The 22,555-nt window shown below is 37.6% G+C and overlaps 1 protein-coding gene and 1 long non-coding RNA gene across 6 annotated transcripts in view; one reads left to right on the top strand and one right to left on the bottom strand.

The window, feature by feature from the left end:
- Positions 1–8,571, top strand: part of LOC149676687 (adhesion molecule nephrin-like) — a 39,065-nt gene extending 30,494 nt beyond the window's left edge. The window contains exons 2-8 of one of the 2 annotated variants that reach the window (XM_089837751.1): positions 4,632–4,837; positions 5,640–5,775; positions 6,329–6,462; positions 6,804–7,035; positions 7,382–7,509; positions 7,707–7,938; positions 8,179–8,571. In XM_089837751.1, coding sequence (XP_089693877.1) covers positions 4,632–4,837; positions 5,640–5,775; positions 6,329–6,462; positions 6,804–7,035; positions 7,382–7,509; positions 7,707–7,938; positions 8,179–8,273 — 1,163 coding nt within the window. In that variant the 3' untranslated portion in view covers positions 8,274–8,571. Of the gene's footprint in view, positions 1–4,579; positions 4,838–5,639; positions 5,776–6,328; positions 6,463–6,803; positions 7,036–7,381; positions 7,510–7,706; positions 7,939–8,178 lie in introns of those variants that run through there. The other variant, XM_089837750.1, reaches the window with a different exon arrangement.
- The window catches only part of LOC149676684 (uncharacterized), a 198,422-nt gene that overhangs the window by 37,991 nt on the left and 137,876 nt on the right, over positions 1–22,555 (bottom strand). For 2 of the 4 annotated variants that reach the window (XR_016366508.1, XR_016366512.1), the window contains exon 2: positions 3,846–5,770. This is a non-coding gene — a long non-coding RNA (uncharacterized LOC149676684). The remainder of the gene's footprint in view (positions 1–3,845; positions 5,771–22,555) is intronic. The other 2 variants (XR_016366509.1, XR_016366510.1) reach the window with 2 other exon arrangements.

Raw genomic sequence — 22,555 nt, 5'->3', positions numbered from 1 at the left:
ATGGAAAATAATATTAAGCCGTTTTATGAAGGGTGTGGTGTTCTCTGGCCCTTTTAAATTTTCCGTGTAAAGTCTCTAAAAATAAAAGTTTTGAGCGCTCTAAGACTTTCTATACTATCCCGCCATGGATTTCGCAGAAACAGTTTATAAGTTACGAGCTACAGAGGTCAAAAGACCTATTATTTGATGTTTTATACAAAAAATTTTATTAAAGAAAGATTAAAACCAAATTTCTATTTCTCCTTTAAGTTGGCATTTTCCTGAACATCGGTGTAATGCGTGGTAAACATTTCTACAGGGGCTCGTAGGATTAACATGGCCAAGTTTCACCCTAAATGTTGGCTTTCCTTACAAGCATCGAAAATAAAATTCAGTAAAGAGATATAGGCCTATGCCTAGTTTTTAAGTATCTTCTTCAAGTTACGTATAAGAAAGGTTCGAGAAAGGTACAGTTTCTCATGAGCGTAGCGTTTATATGGTACCCGATTGTTGTAACGTTCGTCGAACACGGAGAAAAGAATTTTGTTTTGGAGAGAGATGGAGATGGAGTTAGCGAAAATTCAGGGAGGGACGTATGTATAAAAATTAACGAGGCAAACCACTCCAGAGTTTTTGGGGCTGAAAAAGCCTTAAAAGTTCATTAAGGTACAATGCAAATTATTTCCCCTCATTTTTCTCAATTTTCTAGCTGAGCCCTCTTTTGGCAGAGATCTTTCTCGAGTAAAGCTTGTTTCTATTTTCTACTTCAGTCTTAAGGTCGCATTTACAAGTTCGCCCCCCTCGACTAATGACGGGACAAACAGGGGAAAATAAAAACTTAATTAACTAATTACCTTAAACTTGGCAGAGTCCTTAATTAAAAATAGCTACCATTTATACCTCTCCCCACCCTAACTTCTTGCGTTGTTATAAATGATAAATTCATAGGTGTTGATTCCAAGAAACTATAGAGGATAATTTAAGAAATTTTGTAAACAAGATAAAATTATTGGATTTTTTATATTTACTTATTTAAACTATAACCCTTTCTTTTTTAAGGGGGACTTTTTTCCCGCCGGCCTTTGATGTAAAAAAAAACTCCCTACACAGCCACTTATTGATAATCAGATCAGTCAAAAAAGAAATAGATCCCCAATTAAAATAAATACACGAGAAAAAAGGCGCGAGAGAAAAAGCCATATTTGCTCGCGTGCTAAAACAAGCTCCTTGATTGGACACCCAATAAGCGCCTTTTTCTCGCGCTTTTTCTTTTTTTCTACTCCACGTGCTCGCCCTAAAGGTGTTACTTTATGCAACGTATATAATTCGGAAGTAAATAAGATGAATTGGGCGGAAACACTAGGCCTAGTATTTAACCGACGGAAAACATAGACGTTTATCAACTTCGGAACTGAATTCAGCTCAGGGCATTTGTACCGAAATAATCCTATTAACTTTGAAGGGGGTGTGAAAATTTTTATTTTGTTTACGAAGTATTTGCTTATTCGTAACGGAGTTGAGCTTCAAGGTATTGAGTTACTGAAAATAAACTATAAGAATTGGGCAATAATATTATTATTATAATTATAAGAAAATGCAAAATATCTTTAATCTACAATAGGCCTAAACTTTACATAGGTACTAATACGAATATCAGGTATAAATTTTCAACGTCTACAACGCAATTTAAATCTCGTTTATTGGCTAGACACTTTAAACGATTTCAGTTAATATTCTCCCAAACCTTATCAGAGATTCAACTCTCTTAACGATCCGAGATTCTGCATGAGCCGAACAGATATCGTTTATAATATTAGAGAGTAGTTCGATAAGGTTAGGCCGGCCTAATATTTAAACCTAACCATTTAATAGCATTGACGTCACCACATCATAGTTGACGAAGACTGACAACTAATTAAGTTGTTTATAGCCGATATAACAATTAACACAAAGGCTTAACACATCAATTGACAACTGTAACAATAGATACTTCAAAATTTGGAGAACGCACGTGCATGACGGTTCCCACGTGATAAAAAAAGGCGCGCGCTATAGGAGGTTTTCTTTACAAGAAAGCCCCTTTCCCCCCTGGTGGGGGGGGCAGCTTACAAAATCTGTACCCAATTATTTTGGGAACATCAGTTTTGACTACCCCTCCCCACCTTTCTCTAAGTAGGTTTTCACGGCGAAACATAAAAGTCTACTATACTACTACTGGGGGATATGATTTCCATAGTAAAAACGAAAAATAGTTTGTAAGCCCAGCTAGGAGGGGAACTTGGAGCTTCCCTGCTTAACATTTTGCGTTTAGGGGAGTAGAAACTTGGGGGGGGGGGACGATTCAAAAGAATAAGAGTGAAGGCAAAGAACAAAAGACTGACTTTTCAAATATATATACATATACATATACATATAAAAAAAACCCCAGTTAACTTGGAGCCAAAATATCGCAAAATTCTTTTGGTCTCAAAACTTAACCTAAAGATTGCGGATTAGGAATTTGTTTCAATTGGAGTTAGGTAGGCTAATATAAAAGTTCATGAATTGACGTATTTTTTAACTTGATCCAAAAATATCTCTAAACTTCTCTAGCAGACTATAGCATCCAAAGTAGTAAAGTAACTTACAACAGTTTCACACTTAAAAACGTATGGTAAAAATTGCCATGAAGTCTCATAGACTTTTCCCCCACACCCCTCAAAATGGCGGGTATAGGGTATCCAGAAAAGGAGTTTTGACGCTCCTCCAGCTGACGCTCTTGGACTTGCTAATAATGGCCAATTGTTTCCAATCTGCGTGAGAAGCGACAGATTTATCAATTGCCGTTGACAGGGGGGTTTCACCCCCTCGCTATTAGAGCTTGCTGCCAGAGAGAGAGAGCGGAGTGTTGAAACTTTAAAGCGAGACTGCTAGAGGAGAGAGGAGCTGCTGATGGTGAAACCAGTATAGGAGAACGGGAGCTAAAAGAGAAGGTGCTCTGCAATTGATAAGTCCAAACTGCTATTACTCATTTCGAGGCATCAAAACGACTACAGCGCCACCATTCCTGCCCCCGCGGCGCCTTTAAAAGACTGCGTGCCAAACGTTAGATAGACGCCAATCGCTCCCCTGGCGGCGTTTTGTCAAACCGTATAAACGATAAGTCTAGTCTACCTTCTCCTACGGTTTTCCAAAATGCCTGGCGTGAGCCATAACCCAAAGTATCCCCTAAACCTTCCCTGGTCCTTTATTCAAGGAGAATAATGCTAATATTCAATTTAAAAATCTACCTACTTTAAGCGTATGAACTTCAAAATGCTTACAAATTTTAAGGTTAGGCAAAATATAACAACACCCAAGTTATTCAGGCGCCGCTGGAGCGTTTGTTGTTTGCTCTTTATGATGTTATTCAAAACAATAGATTGTTGTTAAAAAGGGGTGGTATAAGTTCCTTATCGTACCGATAAAACCCATTAAGTTAGGGGTCACGTAAAGTTTAGGTGTAAGGTCAACCTCGTGTATTTTCCCGCAAATTCCAGAAAATAGGCAGCTTGACATTATTTAGGTATGCAATTTCGGCTTAAATAAATGATAGCCAATAACAGAGGAAGCGACATTGTTACTTTTAAGCGGACAGAGATAGAGAGAGAGCAAAAGCAAGAAGGTCTATTTGATTAATATCTAGAAGTCCGGGGGTGTTTCCCCCCTTACCCCTCCATATATAAAGCAACAATGTACAAATGGAACCTTACAGAAACGTCCCAAACAATATAACAAATATCGAGTCAAACCCTTATATATATATACTTTCATTAAAATAAGGTACAACCTTACAAAGAGTAGAATAATAAATAGAAAATATACTACGTTCTTAAGGGAAAACTTACCGTTTCTACAATTGAATTCTAGCGTATAGAAACATCTGCATAAATTCCAACAGCTAAAATTTGGCTTGCAAAATAGCACGAGATCGAGGTGTTCCCTCCGGTTCAATATAGCTTAAATTGTATTGCAAAGTCCCCTTGAATTGGTTTATATCGAACCATTCGGATTAGGATCTGCAGGAGGGTTTCGAAGGGGGTGTGGTGGAGTGGGGAAGGAGGTACTGGAGAGGGAGGTAGGGGGATCATTCGCTAATTAGCGCGACCATTACGGACGTGGCCCAATCTAATAACGGTCCAAAACTATAATTAAAACGGTTTAAGTATTATCCTCGAATTCGAAAGCTACCCGAAACCCAAGGCGATATAAATACACAGGGTGATCCAAAAATAGAGGTATAAGACCAAGTGGGGATGGTTCTATGGTAAATCAATTTTGAGTCGAAAATGTAGCTCCTATGACTGATTTTTCCCTCACAAACGTTGGAGTGTTTTACGGATGACCCCTTAACTAAATTAGCTTTGCATTTTAGTTTATTTAGTTAACTTTAAAGGGGGTCATCTGTAAAGCACTCCAATGTTCAGAACTTGTTTACAGGCGTTTGTTTGTCCGTTACTGCGCAAAATAGAGATAGAAGTTACATTTTCGACTCAAAATCGATCGCCCAAAAGAACTCAATGCACCCTACCGTTTTGAAACACCCTGTATATACGTGCTCTTTTCCGTTTGTCGTATTGGGATGGGTGACCGAGGCTTATTGATCTATCTCTCTCTCCTTCGTGCTTTTAAAGGTCGTTCATGTCTGAAATTCGGTGGTATGGACGTGCCAGGGGCCATAATCAGTGGTCAGTCCTTGTGGTTGCGATGCGTTTTCGACTCGGAACCGGACGAGCTCTATTCGGTCAAGTGGTACAAGAACAACGAGGAATTCTATCGTTATCTGCCCAGAGACAATCCTCCGGGTCAAACCTTTGATCTCTTAGGAGTCTACGTCGACGTACGTATATTATACCTTATACCAGAAGAATATAATACTTCTCTTCGTGAGAAGTGTACCAGCACAAAGCGCCATAGGTAATTGGAACGTGATTCTTCCCCCAACATCAGTTTAACATTTGGAGTGCACAAGATTACTAAACCGATTCACATACGCGATAAATAGTTCCCTCATCATTACTCTATATGCGATGCCCATCTGAATTAAATTTGATGAGCGGGAGAGGAAACAAAAAGGGCATGAGCCTGCATGGGAAGAATCATGTTACATAACTAAAGCATTATGAGGATACAGAGTATCATCCTTCTTCTATTATCCCCTTCTGCTTATACGCACGCATCCACAGTCTCTTTCTTTAAGAGAGAGATCTTCCCAAGGGCTATAGCTCAGTCCTAAGCCTATTATAGCGTTAAGCCTAATTTCATTATACAATCCTATTTTTGTCGACTTTGGGCTTCATCTTTTTACATAATTTTCCAGATATTTTAACGTTTAATTAAATCAATTATTTCAATTTATAAATTTAAGATTTAACCTTTTTTTTCGAAAATAAGGGGAATTAAGTTAGGAACCAATTAAAAATTCCTTTGATCAAAAGCTAAACATTCCGACTATATATAGGAATAAATAACTTAATTATATCGCAACAGACCATTTTAGGAATCAAAGGCGCGTGTAGCATTGAATTTTAAAGGGAATCTAACATCAAGCGATACACGATAGGACGATTCTTAATTAGAATTATACTAAACTTAAGATTAAAAGCGAGTTCTCTAGAAATACCTTTAAATATTACACGCAGTTAAAATCATCAAACGATACTCACGTCTTCCTCCCAAGTACGGATTTGAATACGGAAGGGACGATAGCTTGCGAAGTCTCAGCAGACGCTCCATCTTTTAAAACGTACCGTTTCGAGAAAGAGATGCGAGTCTACGGTAAGAAATTGAAAATAAATTATTCATTATGTCATACGTTTATAAGTGATATGTTCCATAAGTATGACCAGGGATAGATTTAATTTTAGAAGTAGGAATGTAGAACGGTTACTATTTACTTCAGTCCGGCTCATAGCCCAGTATAGAGCCCCTCCCTCCAACACGTAACGAAAAGTTAGAATTATCTTATTGGCTCACTTAAACTACGTTTTGATGACGCTGCTGAGGGGGACGGCGAAAAATACGTAATTCCTTTTTACCTCTGTCGCTATGACCCGCCTCTTCTTTCATGCCCCTCCGTCCTGTGGAAGGGGGTCCGGGACTTTGACGCGCGCCCAGATTACTCTGATCTCCATTCCTACTTCTAAAATTAAATCTATCCCTGGTCTGTACTAGTGTTTGACAGCGTCTCACCAGGCATCTCTTTACCTCGAATCTATAACCTACTTCGTCCCTTCATGACAAGCTCCAGTTTGTAAACAGTGACAAACTTACGGAACATATCTTATGATTAAGAATATACTTTAAATTTGAAATCGACAAACTTTAACAGTACTGCCTGATCGTGGACCAGTTATAAAGGGTGCTGGAATGCCCTATGACCCCGGGGATGAAGTCAACTTAACCTGCTCATCAGGACCGGCTAAACCAGCACCAACATTAACGTGGTTCCTTAACGGTAGGGAGGTGCGTTCTACTACAAGGGTAACTATATTTTACGGGTGGCCTCAAGCCTTGCCAGTGTTATCATCGTAAAAAAATAATTAGAGCTTAAAAATCATCAGGGACATCTGCTAACGAACGTAACTTAGAAAGATTTGAAATTAAACTTTCCGTTTTGCCTTATACGAGACACTTGGGGCGGGTTTTAATCGAATTTTAGAAACTTATTCAATAATTTATCCCGCGAGACGAAACCGGTAAATAATTTTTAAATCGATGTTGTCTCTTTCTCTTTCGGGGGCCATTATATATTCTTGGTGGCGAATTCGGACCATTTGATTTTTCGGGGATTTTAAACGTAAAAGGCGGAAAAGTCAAGAGTTTATTCTCAACCGACGATTCGTCACTCGGACGGTCTCCAGAGCTCCATCTCTTACTTGTCTTTCGTCATCGAGCCAGAGCATCTCGCGGGAGACCGGGGAGTTTCCACCGGTTTGCTCAAAGTCCAATGCTCGGCTTCCGTCGCTCAGGTTTACGACAAAATCAGCGAGGAAATAGTCGTCGGGGACACGACAATGCCAACACCTCCCAGTAGTGGTAAGCGAGCCTTGTCCCTTTTGGTCAACTCAAAACATTTATTCCTTTTCAAAACTGGCCCCCACTGACTCGTTATATACATTCCGAAATCCGAATTGGATATTTTTAAAGTTTATATTCCCGGGGTTTTGTTTTAAAGACAGTTATATAAGCAGCATGCAACTTTGGGAATTAACAACAAATATCACAATGGGACCCTATTGTTCTCTCACCATAACGCGCGGCGTATCTCTATGGGCCTGTAGTTATTGAATTTATTTAGGCCTATAGCTAATCTCAAAGTCACTGAAATAACTTAAAGTTTTTAAGCAATAATCGGACGTCAAAAATTCCCTTCATTACTCAGGTGAAAAGGGTCCCTCAATCAACGGAGGCAGGTCATGGTACGACGTTGGAGATACGGTAGATATCAACTGCACTTCACCCAAAAGCGAGAACCCAGTTGAACTCCAATGGTTCATTAACGAACATGAGGTGAGTATTTTTTTCTTTTTCCTACACTGGATCGAAATTTTTCGAATTTTTACAAACGTGCAGTACCTAGCCATCCCTAAGCGGTATAAATTTACTGGCCTTTCATTAGAATTCCTTTTTTTCTCTCTCTCTCTTTTCCCGGTATACTACGTCTCACTTGCGTCGTCGCTTCTCACATTTCGCCGCAATTGATTAAGGTAAAATCGAAAGATTTGCGTAAGTACCCAAGTATTACGCACAGCGACGGGACACGCTCAGCCGTACTGGGTCTAACATTCAAAATAGAGAAATATCATATGCGCAACACGGAATTGCGACTCAAGTGTACCGCTTCTTTATCAAAGATTGTTAGAATGAGTAGCGAAGAGACGGTAATTGGTGGAAGTCTTAGGAGTTCGGGTCTTCATGGTTTAAGTAATGGAGGACATGGTAAGTACCGATCGAGTCTTTCGTATTCGCCTAAACATCGGTTTCTGGGGAGCACGACAAATGGGTAAAAGACATTTGGGTGACGACGACACACCCAAGTTTCAGCCCTCCAAATTGTCACTCTCTCACATGTTGGACACCCAGTGGTCGTCACCCAAATGTCTTTCACCCACGCAGTTGTCGTAGACCATCTAGGTTCACAATACAACATGTCACTAACACCACCCAATTATTTCACAGCTCCATGGTCATATCCATTTAAATGGACAGTGTCCAAATTAGTCTGTATCACGTGGTTGTTCAATTTTGTTGTTCAGCACCTTCTTCACAAGTGACCTTTATTTATCGCCTATATATTTAGAACGTGATGCGCGTAAGTTACGCGCGTGCTTGTGAACTCGTGAACTACACTCGTAAAGTGACGTCACGATACCCACGAGGAACTAATAAATTTCTTAATCATAGACCAATTAAAAAAGAAAACTGTACAGGGAACAAAACCATATTTCTCAGGATCGACTTAAATTGAAATTCAATCGAACTATAAGTTATCGGAAAAGTGTTCCGCGCCGTTATTTGACCTTTAAGCCTTGGCTCGAACGCTTGATAATATATTAAAAAATATAAACAAAGATATTTCTAGTTGTGGCAATAAAATAAAAAAATAATAACAAACAAATGCAGTGCATTTTCGTGTAATTAAAGAAACACGCGGTTCGATTCGCGATTACCGGGCTTTATTACAAAAAAAAAAAAAAGAAACTAAAGCTAATTTAAATTTTTTTCTTTTATAAATAAATCGTTGATAAACAATGCCGAATTCTGATTGGCTCATGGTGTTTAATTTGTTTTTTTTTAACGGTTCGAAATTCTTCGAAAACTATTAAACCGATTTGCACCGCGCGCCGTAATAAAGACGCTTAAAAAAATAACTTTGCAGAAAAAATAATAAGAATTAAAAAAGTGCAAATAATTAATGTTGCAAATAATTATTGGGTATTTCCATCTCCGGACAGGGGTAATAATATGTTGTACGCTTTCGGAGGAATTTAGTTTAAATTAATTTAATTTAAATCCTAAATTAATATATAGCTATCCAGTGTACAGTGTACCATAAAAATAAAATACAAAAAAAAACTTATTTCAAAAAGTTTTCTTCATTTTTTTTCTTTTTACTCCCAGTGTCATATATACTAATTTAATTTAATTAAAATTAACCCTAAATTATAATAAACATATCCCCATGTTGGTCATTTTCAAAATATAAACGAACATAAATATAACTAATGTCAGAAATATTAAATTTTCGTTATAGTTGCGTGAAAAGTCATTTTTACACCATTTTGATGCAATCCTTCCTAAAACCATATATACAGGGTGTTACAAATAAGTATAATTATAGGACCGAACTACATGGGATGGTTCTATGCATGGGAAATCGATTTTGAGTCGAAAATATATAACTTCTATCTCCATTTTGATTGTCCTAAGGGCCACTGTTTTCGAGTTATGATTTTAAGAGTGTTTTAGGGATGACCCCTTAATTAATTAAATTAGAAATCATTGTCTTGAAATCAGTTTCTTACTTTAATTTTAAGGGGTCATCCGTAAAACATTCCAATGTTGAAAACTTGCTCCTAAAGGGTACGTCCTTTCTGGCAAAAAAGTCATAGGACATTTTCGACCCATAGAAAACCCACTGTACTTCGGTACTACCACCGTTTTTAGAATATCCTGTATAGTATACTTGTTTTTTAAGCTCCCCATCCTCCTTACTTGTATAGTGTTTTTTATGGGAACAAAAACGTTAAGGAGGGTCTGGTTTGGGAACCATACGAGCTAAAGGAGGCTGGTGGGGGGGGGGGGATAAAAATACGTTGGGTTTACGATAGCTCCGCCTGGGGACTGTCAAAGTAAGCTTTCATGTCTATTGTCATGCGAAATGAAGATTAATCCCGTTTCGTGTTAGTAGCCCCGATGACTCCCTTCTTCTTTCCCCGGGAGCTCAGCCTCTAAGCATCCCTTTCTAGAAGAAGAAGCTCGGGAGCAGGGATGGAGATAGAAGACGAGGACGAGGAGGAACGCGCCAGGGATTCTGGGAAGCGGGGAAGAGAGAGAAGACCGAAAAAAAGAGAAGACTTTTGAAGTGTCTGAAAAGACCCTAGGACTTCAAATTAAGATACACCGCATTTGGACAACACGTTTTTGCACAAAGAATTATTAATGAGGTATATATTTATTTTTGTCGTCTTTTCCTCTTTTATTTTTTTTTTTCACCACGCCTTCTTCTGTCTTTATCTTTATCTTTAAATGGAAGGGGACCATTTTTCAACGTTTCCTTGTCGTCATTTTAGGGGTAGGTCGCTTTGTTTAGTAGATATCTACTTTTTTTCAATCCGAATATATTTAAAATAAATTATGAATTGTAATTATTATGCTAAAATGATGTTTTAACCTTATTGACTAATCTCGTAACGTTTTGAATTATTTTTCTTAAAAAAACTCCAAATTTCAAGGCAGCCGAACCTCCAGGGGTAAAACTACTAATGTATTTCTTACCGGCCCCTGTAAAACGTCTAACCGCAATACACCGATGTACTATATATTTATATTTTTTAATATAAAATTCGTATCTTTCTCATTCTTTACCAATTAAATCGTTCTTAATATGAAATTTAAATTACAAATTACGCTCTATACGTGTTTTTAAAACACGTGAAATTAAAAACTGTTAAAGAGCTCGAAATAAATAAATTAAAAAAAAATAGTAATAAATAAAAACAAAGACCAGATTTTTTTTCTATTATTATTAGAGTGTAATGTAAACCCTAGATTAATTTTGAAACCTCTCTCTCTTTCTCTCTCTCGCCTATGAATAATTTCATTAAATTAATTTGCATTTATTAAGTATTTAAAAAAAGGGATATTTGTATGGAACTCCCGGTGTGGAAAAGTTTATACGAGAAAACAGAAAGATTAAAATTTATCCCTGGTCTTTTTTTTATTCTAAATCAAAAAAGCAGAAGAACAAAGTGGATAAAGAAAGAAAAACTTAAGAAGAAAAAAAATGAAATAAATCTCTCGCTGAGCGAGAACAACAGGTGCTTTTTTCCCCCTTCTTAAAATCCTGGAAATTTTCGAGTTTCTATTTCATCCTTTCTAAAGAAAAGAATAATTTGACTTTGAATGAAAATTTCCGGGCTTAATATTAATTCAAGAATGTATTCAATTCACCCCAGAAGATGAAGACAAAATACAGCGTAAGATAATTATAATGTATTAATTAACGTACGCGACGTTATCACGTCAATATTCATACGAAATTTAACAAAATTCACGTATGAATTAATTCTTTTTCCTCTGATATTTTTAAAATAGGGCCCTTCAACCGAAACGAGATTAAAAAGGACTTAAAAGAGATTTCAGATGGGTCAAAGACTGGATGGATTTTCGCCAGGGATTTTTGGTTAAATTCGTTTTAGTATTTTTTTGTTTATTTATTTATTCCGGATGGGGTATTTTAAGGAGATAAGTTGTAAGCCTTTTAATAATATTAACGAAATAACGTTCAAAAAGGCTTGAGACTAACACGCTCGTGTTCTATACGTAATTAACACTTCGCGCGAATTTTTTGAAGTACCTTTCCGAAATAAAAAAATATTAAGATTTATTAATTGCTTAGATTTTACTTTTAATTGATAGAAAGAGAGTTAAGAAGTGGAATTAAAAATTCGCCGCGACTTAATTAATTTTCTGTCTCGTTTTTCTGCCAAAGTTTTTATAGCGCTGACTTGGCCCTCTAATTTTTGGTGGTTCAAAAGTATCCTCGCCGAAAAAACCACCAATTTTAATCCAATTTCTCTAACTAGACAAAAAAAACTGCATTTATACAAAGTTGTACTTAACCCCAAAAAAATAAAATAAAACTAAGCCAATACTTTCAAAGAAGAAACGTACCTACGTCAGCGATAAAATTAAGTTAACCAATAAAAACCTTCCATTTAAACACACACATGCACGCATCTCCCATAGTTAAAACCGCGAAGATACGTAATACGCGCTCTAAAAAAACCCCAAAGAAACTATATAACAATAGAAAAGAAAGTGTTTGGTCGAAAAACGTTCAAAAATAAAAGTCTTCCGTAGAAGTAAAGATACTCTACATTTTATAGTATAGGAAATAGCCCTTAATACCACTGTACCAACCATCTTTATTTCCATCGTTTTCCGACCTCAAAAAAGTATGTTTTTTATTCGTCTGTAGGTCTATATCGGAAACTACTAAATGCTACCAGAAGGCTTTACTTTAAGTACCGCCTCAAGACGTTTTTTTCCTTGTGCCGTTTTCCCCGCTCTTTTTTCTTTCCCGCGTAAAGTTAAGTTTCGTTTACGACAGTGTTGCTTCTCCTCCTCGTGATAGCTCCTCGCGTGGCGCGGTCCTTATACGTATTTGGCTCGCGGCGATCTAAAACGCTGAGCGCGCGCGAAAAATATTCCTACTACCCCTCCCCCCCATTCCGTATACTAGTAGTAGTTTTCCCCCTACAAAGTATTTTTTTAACTTATTTTTTAGCTGACATGGTCAAATTTGTTTCAAATTAAAAATGTTCGGTCAAAAGTGAGCTTAAAGCGGAAAAAAGGAATAGAGGGGGTAGTATATACGTAACATTCCTCTCTATTCGGTTCGTCCCTTATTTCCCGCCCCCAACCCCAACCTCCTTTATTTTTTGGGCGGGAAAAGACGCTCTGGATTATTAAAAAAGCGTAGGACCGCGGAATTCTCTTATAGGACGCCAAGCGAAAATGCTATCCACGCAACGAAAGAGAAAATATTGGGATGGAAAAAAAAGGGGTTTGTAACGAAATTATTTACAACTGAATGGGTTTTTAAAAAGCAGCGTAGTTTAAATTAAAATTTAATATTATATTATATTAAATTAAATGTTTATTATTGATTGTTATTAATATTTTAGAATCTATACTCCTACATGGCAGCTTTTATTTCAGTATTAGTGTATTGCCGTGAAACGTTTAACAGGCGGGTAAGCCAGATAATTTTTAAGAAATAAATTAATGAATTCATTAATAATTAATGGATTTTGGTGTAATTAGGATCAATTTAAAGCTTAAAACGCAGTAAATTTAATTAAATAATGCATTATATTATTAGAAATTAATCTATATTAATATTCACAGCTAAACACAAATAAAATAACCCCTAAAAATAGGCTCAATTTAAAGCTTAAAAGGCAGTAAATTTAAATAAATAATTCATTATACTATTAGAAATTAATCTATATTAATTCTCAGAGCTAAACACAACGGTTAAAATAACCCCTAAAAATGAAATTATCTCCCAGCAAACTAAACTAACGTATAGTATCTTAAATTACTTTATCGTTAGGTTATCTCTTTTCGTTGGTGATGTGAAAATGTATTTCTCCTCTCCAGTAATTTGAGCAAATATCTCTTCCTAATGTAACAATTTTGACAGTCGCAAATATATCTTATTACGAAGATAAATATAGCGTATGATTATGATTCCCACGCTCCTAACCCTAAAGATGAAAAAAAAAACTCAGCAACTCTACAAGGGTGTTAAGGGAATTTAGAGCTCGTTCCTTAATATTTAGGGACCAAACGACCCGTGAAATATCCAACATGAGGGTAGGAAAAGATGTTACGCGTTAAGGCCTAGCACAATTAATTCGTTTGCTTGGTGATCTTATAACGGGCTATAATATTTCGTCATAGAACACGGTAGTCTTACTCTTATCTCGCGCTGCCTGCAAAAGAAAAAAAAGGGCGGGAAACGGACGGTAGCGCGAGGAGTTATTTGCATTCAACTTCATTAAGGAATCAGGCGGGAAAAATCGCGCGGGAATATATCGCCCGAGGAGGTGGGGTGAGGAAGGGGAAGATCTCGCGCCAAAAAATTTCTATTTTCCTATATATATACACGTTACCCTAGCGCGCGCCAAAAATATTCCACGCGCCTTAAAACTCTGTTTGACTCGGAAAAGGCGGGAAAATTGTAGAGATAGAGAGTGCGAAGAGAGAGAGAAAAAAAAATTGGCGGGAAAGATTAGGTCGTACTTGTCACTTTCCATTATCCGCGCTTTGGCGTTTCGTTCTCTCGCGACGGAAAAGCGCGGGAAAACTATAGCGAGTGCTAGACCCGATTGGTTCCACTATCTAGAAAGGCGCGAGGCTTTTCCCGGGTTTTCCGACGAGAGAGAAGCCCCGGCTCTCTTAATTAGGCGAAAGATCCGCTTGTACAACACGAGACGGGAGATGGGAGAGAGAGAGAGAAAAGGGCGCCAAATAGATTGAATATGGGAGAAATTGTAATGTCCGAATTTGGCGCGCGAGAGCCCTAAAGACAGACAGTTTAGAGTGGGAACAACACGAGCCTGTCAAGAGACGACCGGGGTCCCCCATTCAATTCGAGGTTTCGCGGATAAAACTCCCCTAAGGTCCTTTCCGATACTAATTTAATAATTAAAAAATAATAATTTTCGCGCGACCTCTTTACGAATCTCTAATTAAACGAACAGCTAGAGACGAGACGTTTTACGCCAAACTGATTTTAAAACGTAATAATTTCATAATTGCCTTTGTCTATCATTTGAAGCGAAATTTATGCCAGCGTTCTCTAAACATTTTCAATTAAACACGGTTAACTTTCGAACATCTAAAATTACTTACGCGGTAATTTATTTCAAAACATTATACGCGAGTATTTCCTCGTATACGAGTCCAATTCAATTTTAAAGTATTCGTATATACTACAATGAATTTAAAGAATCCTTTAAGATATTTAAAGGAATATTCTTGTAGTAAATACAGTAAAATAAAATTTTAATCTTAGACTTCGTATCTTATTCATAAGAATGAAATTAAAACGCCATCTGAAGATCCAAAAAAAAAGAACTAATTTCGCACTAGACTTTTCTGTTGAAAAATAAAACTTTTTTAAATTAAAAATAATTGAAATTAAAAACGAGTATAATTTAAATATGGTTAAAAGAAATATAAAATGGGTCCAGACATAATGAAGTATAGATAAAAATATCCAGTTATTAAATTCTATAAAATACAAATACATATCAACAGAAGTATATAATACTTCACTTCGAGAGAAGTGTACGAGCACAAAAGCGGGGTAATTGTAACATGATTCTTCCCAACATCAGATTAACATTTATTATAGCAAGGTTACTAAACCTAATAACACAAGCAATAAATAATTCCCTCATCATTACTCTATTAGCTCTTAAGTATTCGATTTCCAAGGCGTATGCGCATATGGATTTTTGTCCCCCCACTTTAAGACAATCAAGGTTTGTGGGTTGATTGCTGAGGATTTAGTACTACCAAACTGTTATAAAATTCACCCTAGCACGGTGTATGCAATGCCCATCTGAAGTTTGATGAGCGGAAGAGCAAACAAAAAGGGCTCCCTCGCCAGGGAAAAATCATGTTACATAACTACAGCATTAAGAGTAAAATAAAGAGTGTCATCCTTCTTCTATTACCACCTTCTGATATCAAGTAAGTACCCATCCCCACTTTAAAATAAAAATTTCTTAACCCAACAAAGGTTCACAGCCTAACCGCACCAACCAAGCAACCAATGTTTAAATAACCTAAAAATGAAAGTTGAAAGTTACGACTTTTAATTTTCTCCAAAACGTGTAGAGAGAGCGTGCGGGGAAGATTCTCCTCTTTAACTAAAAAGAAAGCTGCGCCTAAGTTTATAGGCTAAGGGAATTCCCTAAACTACAAAATGAGAGACATTTTTCAACTAGGAAACCCGAATAATTATATTTTTCCTAAGGATAGCGAGCGAGACTTTGAGCAAAATTAAGAAGCTTACGCACACCGCCTGTTCGAAATGAGGCCGCCAGACGAACGAGAAAGAGTCTCCCCCCCCCATCAACCCTTTTCATAAGCAACAGAAAGTGTTGACTTCTTCACCAAAGAAAGCTTGTAACTTTTCATTAAAGACGGCGGCCACGAGAAAAGATGCTCCAGAGCTTTCAACAATCTCACGCGACGGTCAAGGTGGGGCCGTGTTCATATTACACAACCACCAGTCCACTACCATGCAGACAAAGTCATGATATACAATTACCAACAAAGGAATTCAAGGAAAATACAAACATCTGTGGCGTCCCTTTGTTTACGGTTGACTAATCTTTGGAATTTCTCCGTTGCTGCTCTCGGGCCTCCGACTTTTAACTCCGCAATAGACATTTTCGATGTTCAAAAAAGGCGGGTAGGCAACTCTTAATATCGGGACCTACAAGGGGGTTGATACACTGTAGTCTCTGCGTACTCTCATGCGTCAAAAAGCGAGATGGAAGGCAAAGTTTTGCCCCCCTCTAAGGTACATCGAAATGGTCTATACCTTTCCCATAAGCTAGGCTATACGATTAAAATAGCTAAGCCAACAAAAGGGTGGCCAACCCAACCCGAATTACAAAATATATATTATATATAGAAATGGCAGTCAATATTTTCACGGTTAACTCGGTAACGCTATCAAGGTAAGTAACTGCCAATATAGTAGTCTATCGAAGGGCAATGTGCCAGTATATATACTGGCCAACAAAAAGAAACAATTGTTTATTAGGCATTTATAGTTCATTTCACGATGAGTGTGCTGTTATACTATGGGTTAACTAATAGGGGTTCTAATAAAAAGGTTTTTGGGAATGACTCAAGTTGCATTCTGGGAAGGAGATCGGTTGATAGAAATAGGTCAGCTACGCTCGTATCCCTGAAAGAGTATCTCGTATAGTCGTAGTAGTCGCTCTGGTTGGAAGGAGGATATGCTGGGATTAAAGAGCGTTTGTTGGAAGCGCATTTCCATAATGCATAGAGCGGCAGATTACGAGTAAATACTCTTGGGGTTCGCTCAATAGTAACGTTAGGTGTCGGGGTTCGTGGCTCTATACGCTGGGTAAAAGCCCTGTTACAAAGATATACACGTGTAAACTTTAAACGATTTAAGCCTCTTCACTTTAACTCACACATCCTTTTCTCACCCAGAAGGTTATTTTACAATTTAGGGGGCTGAACATAAAATCGCCCCAATTCAATGAAGAATCCAATCCCTTCATCTTCTCACGAGCAAAAAGATCCTAAGCCTAAACTTTCAAACTAGGCTTAACAATAAATAAAAACGATAGTTTTGGTTTCGCTCGTGTCTGCGCACGTGAAAGCTAAATCCAAGGTCAAATCATAATTCCATAAACTGTTCCTAAGCCTAACGTTACAGTAGGCCTAATAAAAACATCGTTTTGCAATACTACAGTTGTTTCCATACGAGACTGTAAAAATAAAGGGCATTAGGAAGGTACCTTTTTCAATTGGCCAAACGATAAGCGGAGCATGTAAGAAAACTATCCACAATAAGCCTTGGGCTCTTGGCAAAAAAAAATACCTCTTCAATAGAAACATTCCGGAATATATACCCCTTTTTCGATGGGATGGCAAGAGGTTGAGAAGATGATAGTAATGTATTCCCAATGAGGTTTTCCTTTTGCCCAATCTGTCTACTTCCTCGAAGACAAGAAGAGAATATGATTTAGGAACGATCCCTCTTAGCGATCGTGATATAGAAAGGGCGAAGGTGAAGCAGAAGGGAATGGGAGGACAAGTTGCTGAGAGCTCAGAGAGCTTCGACTCTACGCGATTCGCTCGCTATCTTATAGGATTAAGGATATATTCGAAGTTCCATTCTCTACAAGAGTACAGAGCGTTAGACAGGCTGGGAAAAGCTGGGCACTTAAATTATAAGAGCGATATAGGGGCCAAATGGACTCGTATGGCTGTTGGACCCACATGATCTATCAGTCGTTATGACCCACAAGTACAAATTACAAGCATTAACATGAATGAGTAACCAGACAAATAAAAGGTATTTAGAAAATATTTTAAATGTAACCAAGAACCCATAAATAGCTTAGAACGTTCAAAGAACAATCATTAAACCTATTTTTACTATCGTTTCTAATATTTTAGAAACTTCAGTTTAAAACAAAGCGAGTTACCCAAATAAACAACTCAGTTAAGCCTCGGTCAAATTCAATATCGGTAAAATTGACCCGTCGAAAGGTAGTTAGTGGCAGCGAACAAAGTTGAAAGTTTTGTTTGTAAGTAAAAAATTAATTAAGAAACTGGACACAAAAGAGTCTGGACACACGGCACGGAGAGAAAAAATGAGCTGTCAAAGGTAAAAAGTGATAAGTGTAACCTAGAGCAACAGTCATCACCTGGGAGATAGAAGCCACCATGAACCATCCGGAAAAGAACAATGGAAAACTCTTCCCCCCTTTTCTCCCCCCCCCTTCAATGTGGGGACGAAACCCCGTCGAGACACCTCCGTCCTTAACACCAAAGAGACTAGCCCCTACGGGGAGTCCATTGGATATCAATGGCCTAAAGATAAAGGTAACGTCCCTATACCTAAAAACCCAGAGCTAAATGGACGCGCCTTATTGCAAAAATATCGTATCTATACTTTATCAGAATGTTTCTACTCAGAAATAGGCTTAAAATACATTATCTTGAAATTAAGCTAAGTACTTAAGCTTATGTTTCTACCCAGAAATCGGTTTACAATTATTTAAACTTTAAACCATAAAAACATCTATAAAGTTACCTTAATATTGCTCTAAAATCCCATTATATACATACACCTTTTATCTGTCTACCAGGGTGCCTTTCCCACCAAAAGTTTCCCTCTCCCTGCCATAGGTAGTTGGGGTCCAGGGTCCGTGAGACTTACTAACGGTTAGGCCTATAGCTAAAAGCCAGCAAACTTCACCAATAATATTTCTCTCAGGGGTTCGTTTCCCGCCAATATTTTACGTTCCCGCCATAATTCTCCGACGGGAGGGCGCGAGTGTAGAAAGGCACGTGGATAAAAGCGCGCGCAAAAGAAGAAAAAAAAAGAAATATTAAATCATTTTTCTCCGTGCCTGATTTTCAATGTCAAGGAACCGGAGTCGATTAAGAAAACTCGATTAATTGTAACAGAAAAGAGAGACGGGCGGTCAGGGGGGTTATAATCGATGCAGGGGTATGAGACAATCTGTTCCACGTCGGGTTTTTACCATTTTTCTATAGTCTGGGGTGAAACTCGAATGAATTATTCATTTTTATTCTTATTATTTAAAAGTTTGGTTGGCTATACCGTCCTTTTTCAAAGAGGATATTTTCTTTTCATTTTAATTTAACAATGGTTATGTAAATTACTATTTACAATTTGTGTTTACGGTACGTTGACTGTTCCTAAATAAACCCGGAACTGAATGAAGTTTTATCTTTATTTTGAAGATGAGTTTCATCACATTTCCGCAATGCACCAAATATGGTATTTTTTTATCCCTAATCCTAAGCTACTTATATTATTTAGTAAATACGTGTTTACCTCAGTAACAAGAAAACACTCTTTAGGGGAATCTAAAAATAAAACCAACAATGCGAACAAGGCTCAGGCAAAAATTCCTTATAAAAGAATGGATCTTATAACGCCTATAATGGACAGGAAAACTGGGACGACCGTTCTGTCGATCCACGAGAAAGGTATAGTATATCAAGGTCATTTTAGGCCTAAACAGCTCAAGACAAGTGCGCGAACTAAGGGCAGGTAAGTAAACGAATCTCCTCAAGCTGACTGCATATCCTAGCGTCTTTTCAAGAAGCGATATCTAGTTTATTAGGGAGAAGGTATAAGATGCCTAAGTATTCGCGCGCCATAGTCCCATGCAGTCCCCCTTTCAAAATATAAAGGGGGGACGTAAAAGAAGGCCGGGCCATTTCGCCTCTCCTCAGTCGGAAAATACGTAATTTTCATCATTCGTGTCGCCGCGCTGACGTGAGTTTTCAAGAACCAATGAGATGCAGGTTGTAATTTAGAGGCGGGGAATAACTCCGGACCTACTATACGTTTGGACTGGAGATAAAGCTGGAAATGTGGCGAATTTATACCTTCTCCCTATTAAACTAGATATCGCTTCTTGTCCTCTATATAATCACAAAGTCCATGACAAAACCAAGGTACTCGCGAGCGCGTGATAAATCTCCAAATAAAAGAGTATAAAAAATAACACGATTTTTCTTACTTGGCTAAAAAAAAAGGCGGGAAAAAAAGGAACGAAATAGAGTAGTGTGTCAAAAAACGCGGGAACCTAAAAAAAAGTAAATAAATAAAGAAAAAAAAATCGAATGAAGATCAAAGTGTATTTTAGAAAATCCTTCCGCAAAACTTAAGTGTTAGGAGATGTAAGCCAGCATCCCTAATAGCTTTAACACGTTATAAAAGCATTCACTGTTAGGTTGGAGCGTTTACGTGATCGAAGCGATTTCAAAGTCACTTCCCCCCCCCCCGCCTACGCCCCCTTTCCTTCCCGCCAAAACCTTACGATACTTTCCAAACTGGCCGGAATCTAGAATATTTATGAAGGGAAAAATTCAGGGAGTTTGTTAACTTTTCGAAGAGAGAGAGAGAGAGTACTGCTTTTCCAGTACAAATTGATTAAGGTTTTCGACTAAACGATCTGTTTTGCATAAGGTTTAGCCGCTATGAGATGAGCGTCATCATAGCCCGGGCATCTTTTATTTATAAACTTAAGTGACGGCCATCATGGAAGTTTATATTATTCTTGGAAAGGGGCTAACTTGATACGGGAAAATACACAATTACGACCCATTTTAAGAGTGGAATTGATTACTGGGAGTGTATAGTTTGTCCCTTCCTTTGAACTTTGTCAAAAGTGAGCTGAGAATCGGAAAGTTATAATTTGTATTTTTTTTTTTTAACTTTTAGGGTTAATATATTTTCAAAATCATCTGTTAGGGCGTTTGATAGATCCTTTAATTTTAATTAATATATTCGGTTGCAAAAGTTTTCTTTCAAATGAGTTGTTCAATTCAATTAATTTTTTATTTTTTTCAAATAACGAAACCCAAAAATAATCTGATGAATTTTTCTTTGTTTTAATTTTAATTTTAAATATATGCAGGGTGTTTCTATTAAGTCTGGAATAAATTAAGGGGGTTAAAGTTCTTGGGTACACGTACGATTTTGAGTCGAATATGTTCTTAACCTTCAAAACCTTAATTAAGGTGTGATCGAAATTAAACAAAATACTAATCCAAGTTTAATTAATAAACAAAAGGAAGGATAAGCAAACTAATAAGAAGCAAATATTACCATCTAATTGACGATTCCAATTAACTAATCTCGTAAAAAACAAAACTCCCCCTTCCCCTCCCCCCATCTAAAAAAACGCCATTATTAAGTTGAAGAACACAAGAACCACACTCGAAAAATTAAAGAGACCCTGTCCCTGTCCTTGTCACCAACCAAACCATGAGTTAGGGGGTACGATGGGGAGCAGGGGGAAAGTGGTGTCCGAACAGAAAAAGAAATTAAAAAGAATGGTTGCTTGGACTAGCTACCATAACCCCCTCTTTCTAACTCAACCATGGGGGTTACGCTAAGGGAACTTACTTAATGATTAGCAATTAGCGAAGAATACCCAAAACCCAAACTCCTCAAACCTCTCCCTGCACACTCTACTCTAGGTACGTAGGCTACTTTCATAGATATCAGACTAAATTGTATTCTCAATTACTTTTATGTCGTTTTAGGCTTAGCGAAAGAGAAGCTCACATATAGTTTTTTTGTAACGCGTATCATTCCTTATTCTCTGATTATTTTATTGAGTTTGGCTTAACAACAAAGTGGGCAAGGAAAGAAGCAGACGACAGATGGAGAAGGCCTAACTTTTCCACCTAGTATCTATTAATTTTCATGTTAAACAGCAATGAAATGCACGTAACTGTTATCTTTTAATGAGTTAGGCTTAACAACAAAGTGGGCCAAGAAAGAAGCAGACGTCGTTCTGAAATCTTTTAACGAGTTAGGCTTAACAACAAAATGGGCAGTAAGGAAAGAAGCAGACGACAGTATAGAATCTATTTGTTAATCCGCATATCTATGGTTATTCCCCGTTGCTGGAAACGGGCATGGTGGCTAACTTTTAACCGGGACCGAGAGGAAAAATCGCTAATGAACTAGTCGGGAGGCATCAAGGAGTCTGGCCATTAATAGGCCCTGAAGCTAGCTTTTCTCTTGAAAACCCCTTACCCCAACCAACAGTCCTAAGTTAAGCCTTGGCTCCTTAACGGACGTATGTTTAATTCCGTTGTTATTGGGGCGATTGGACCAAAACTAGGTTGCGCCATGCCACCAAGCCGCACCACTACGCGAGCAAGCGAAACCCTTCCTTTTACCCTCACAATCCATATAGTTTTTGAAGATGCCTCAAGGGCCAAGGAACAGGGTCCCCCCATCCCCTTCTTGAGGCAGAGGAAGAGCTAGGGCTACTACATGTTGCTTAAAAAGAACCCTTAAGATTGTCTCAAGAATAATGGCAAATGAAATGGCGTAACTCAAAGAAATTAAAATTTTGTTGATTTTTCAAATATTAATGTTTAAAATCAACAAAATTCAATATTGTATTCACAATAATCTATTAAGTTCAACAGTAACTCCTTGTTTTAAATTTAAAGTCAAAGTCAGTTCCCAAAGACCCCT

This window comes from Phalangium opilio, unplaced genomic scaffold (assembly GCF_054372755.1).
Source record: "Phalangium opilio isolate 3A_F unplaced genomic scaffold, DU_Popi_V2 ptg000045l_1, whole genome shotgun sequence".
In the NCBI taxonomy this organism is placed as follows: Eukaryota; Metazoa; Arthropoda; class Arachnida; order Opiliones; family Phalangiidae; genus Phalangium; species Phalangium opilio.
Note: the sequence above shows the minus strand (reverse complement) of the source record. Positions and strands in the feature narration are given on the sequence as shown.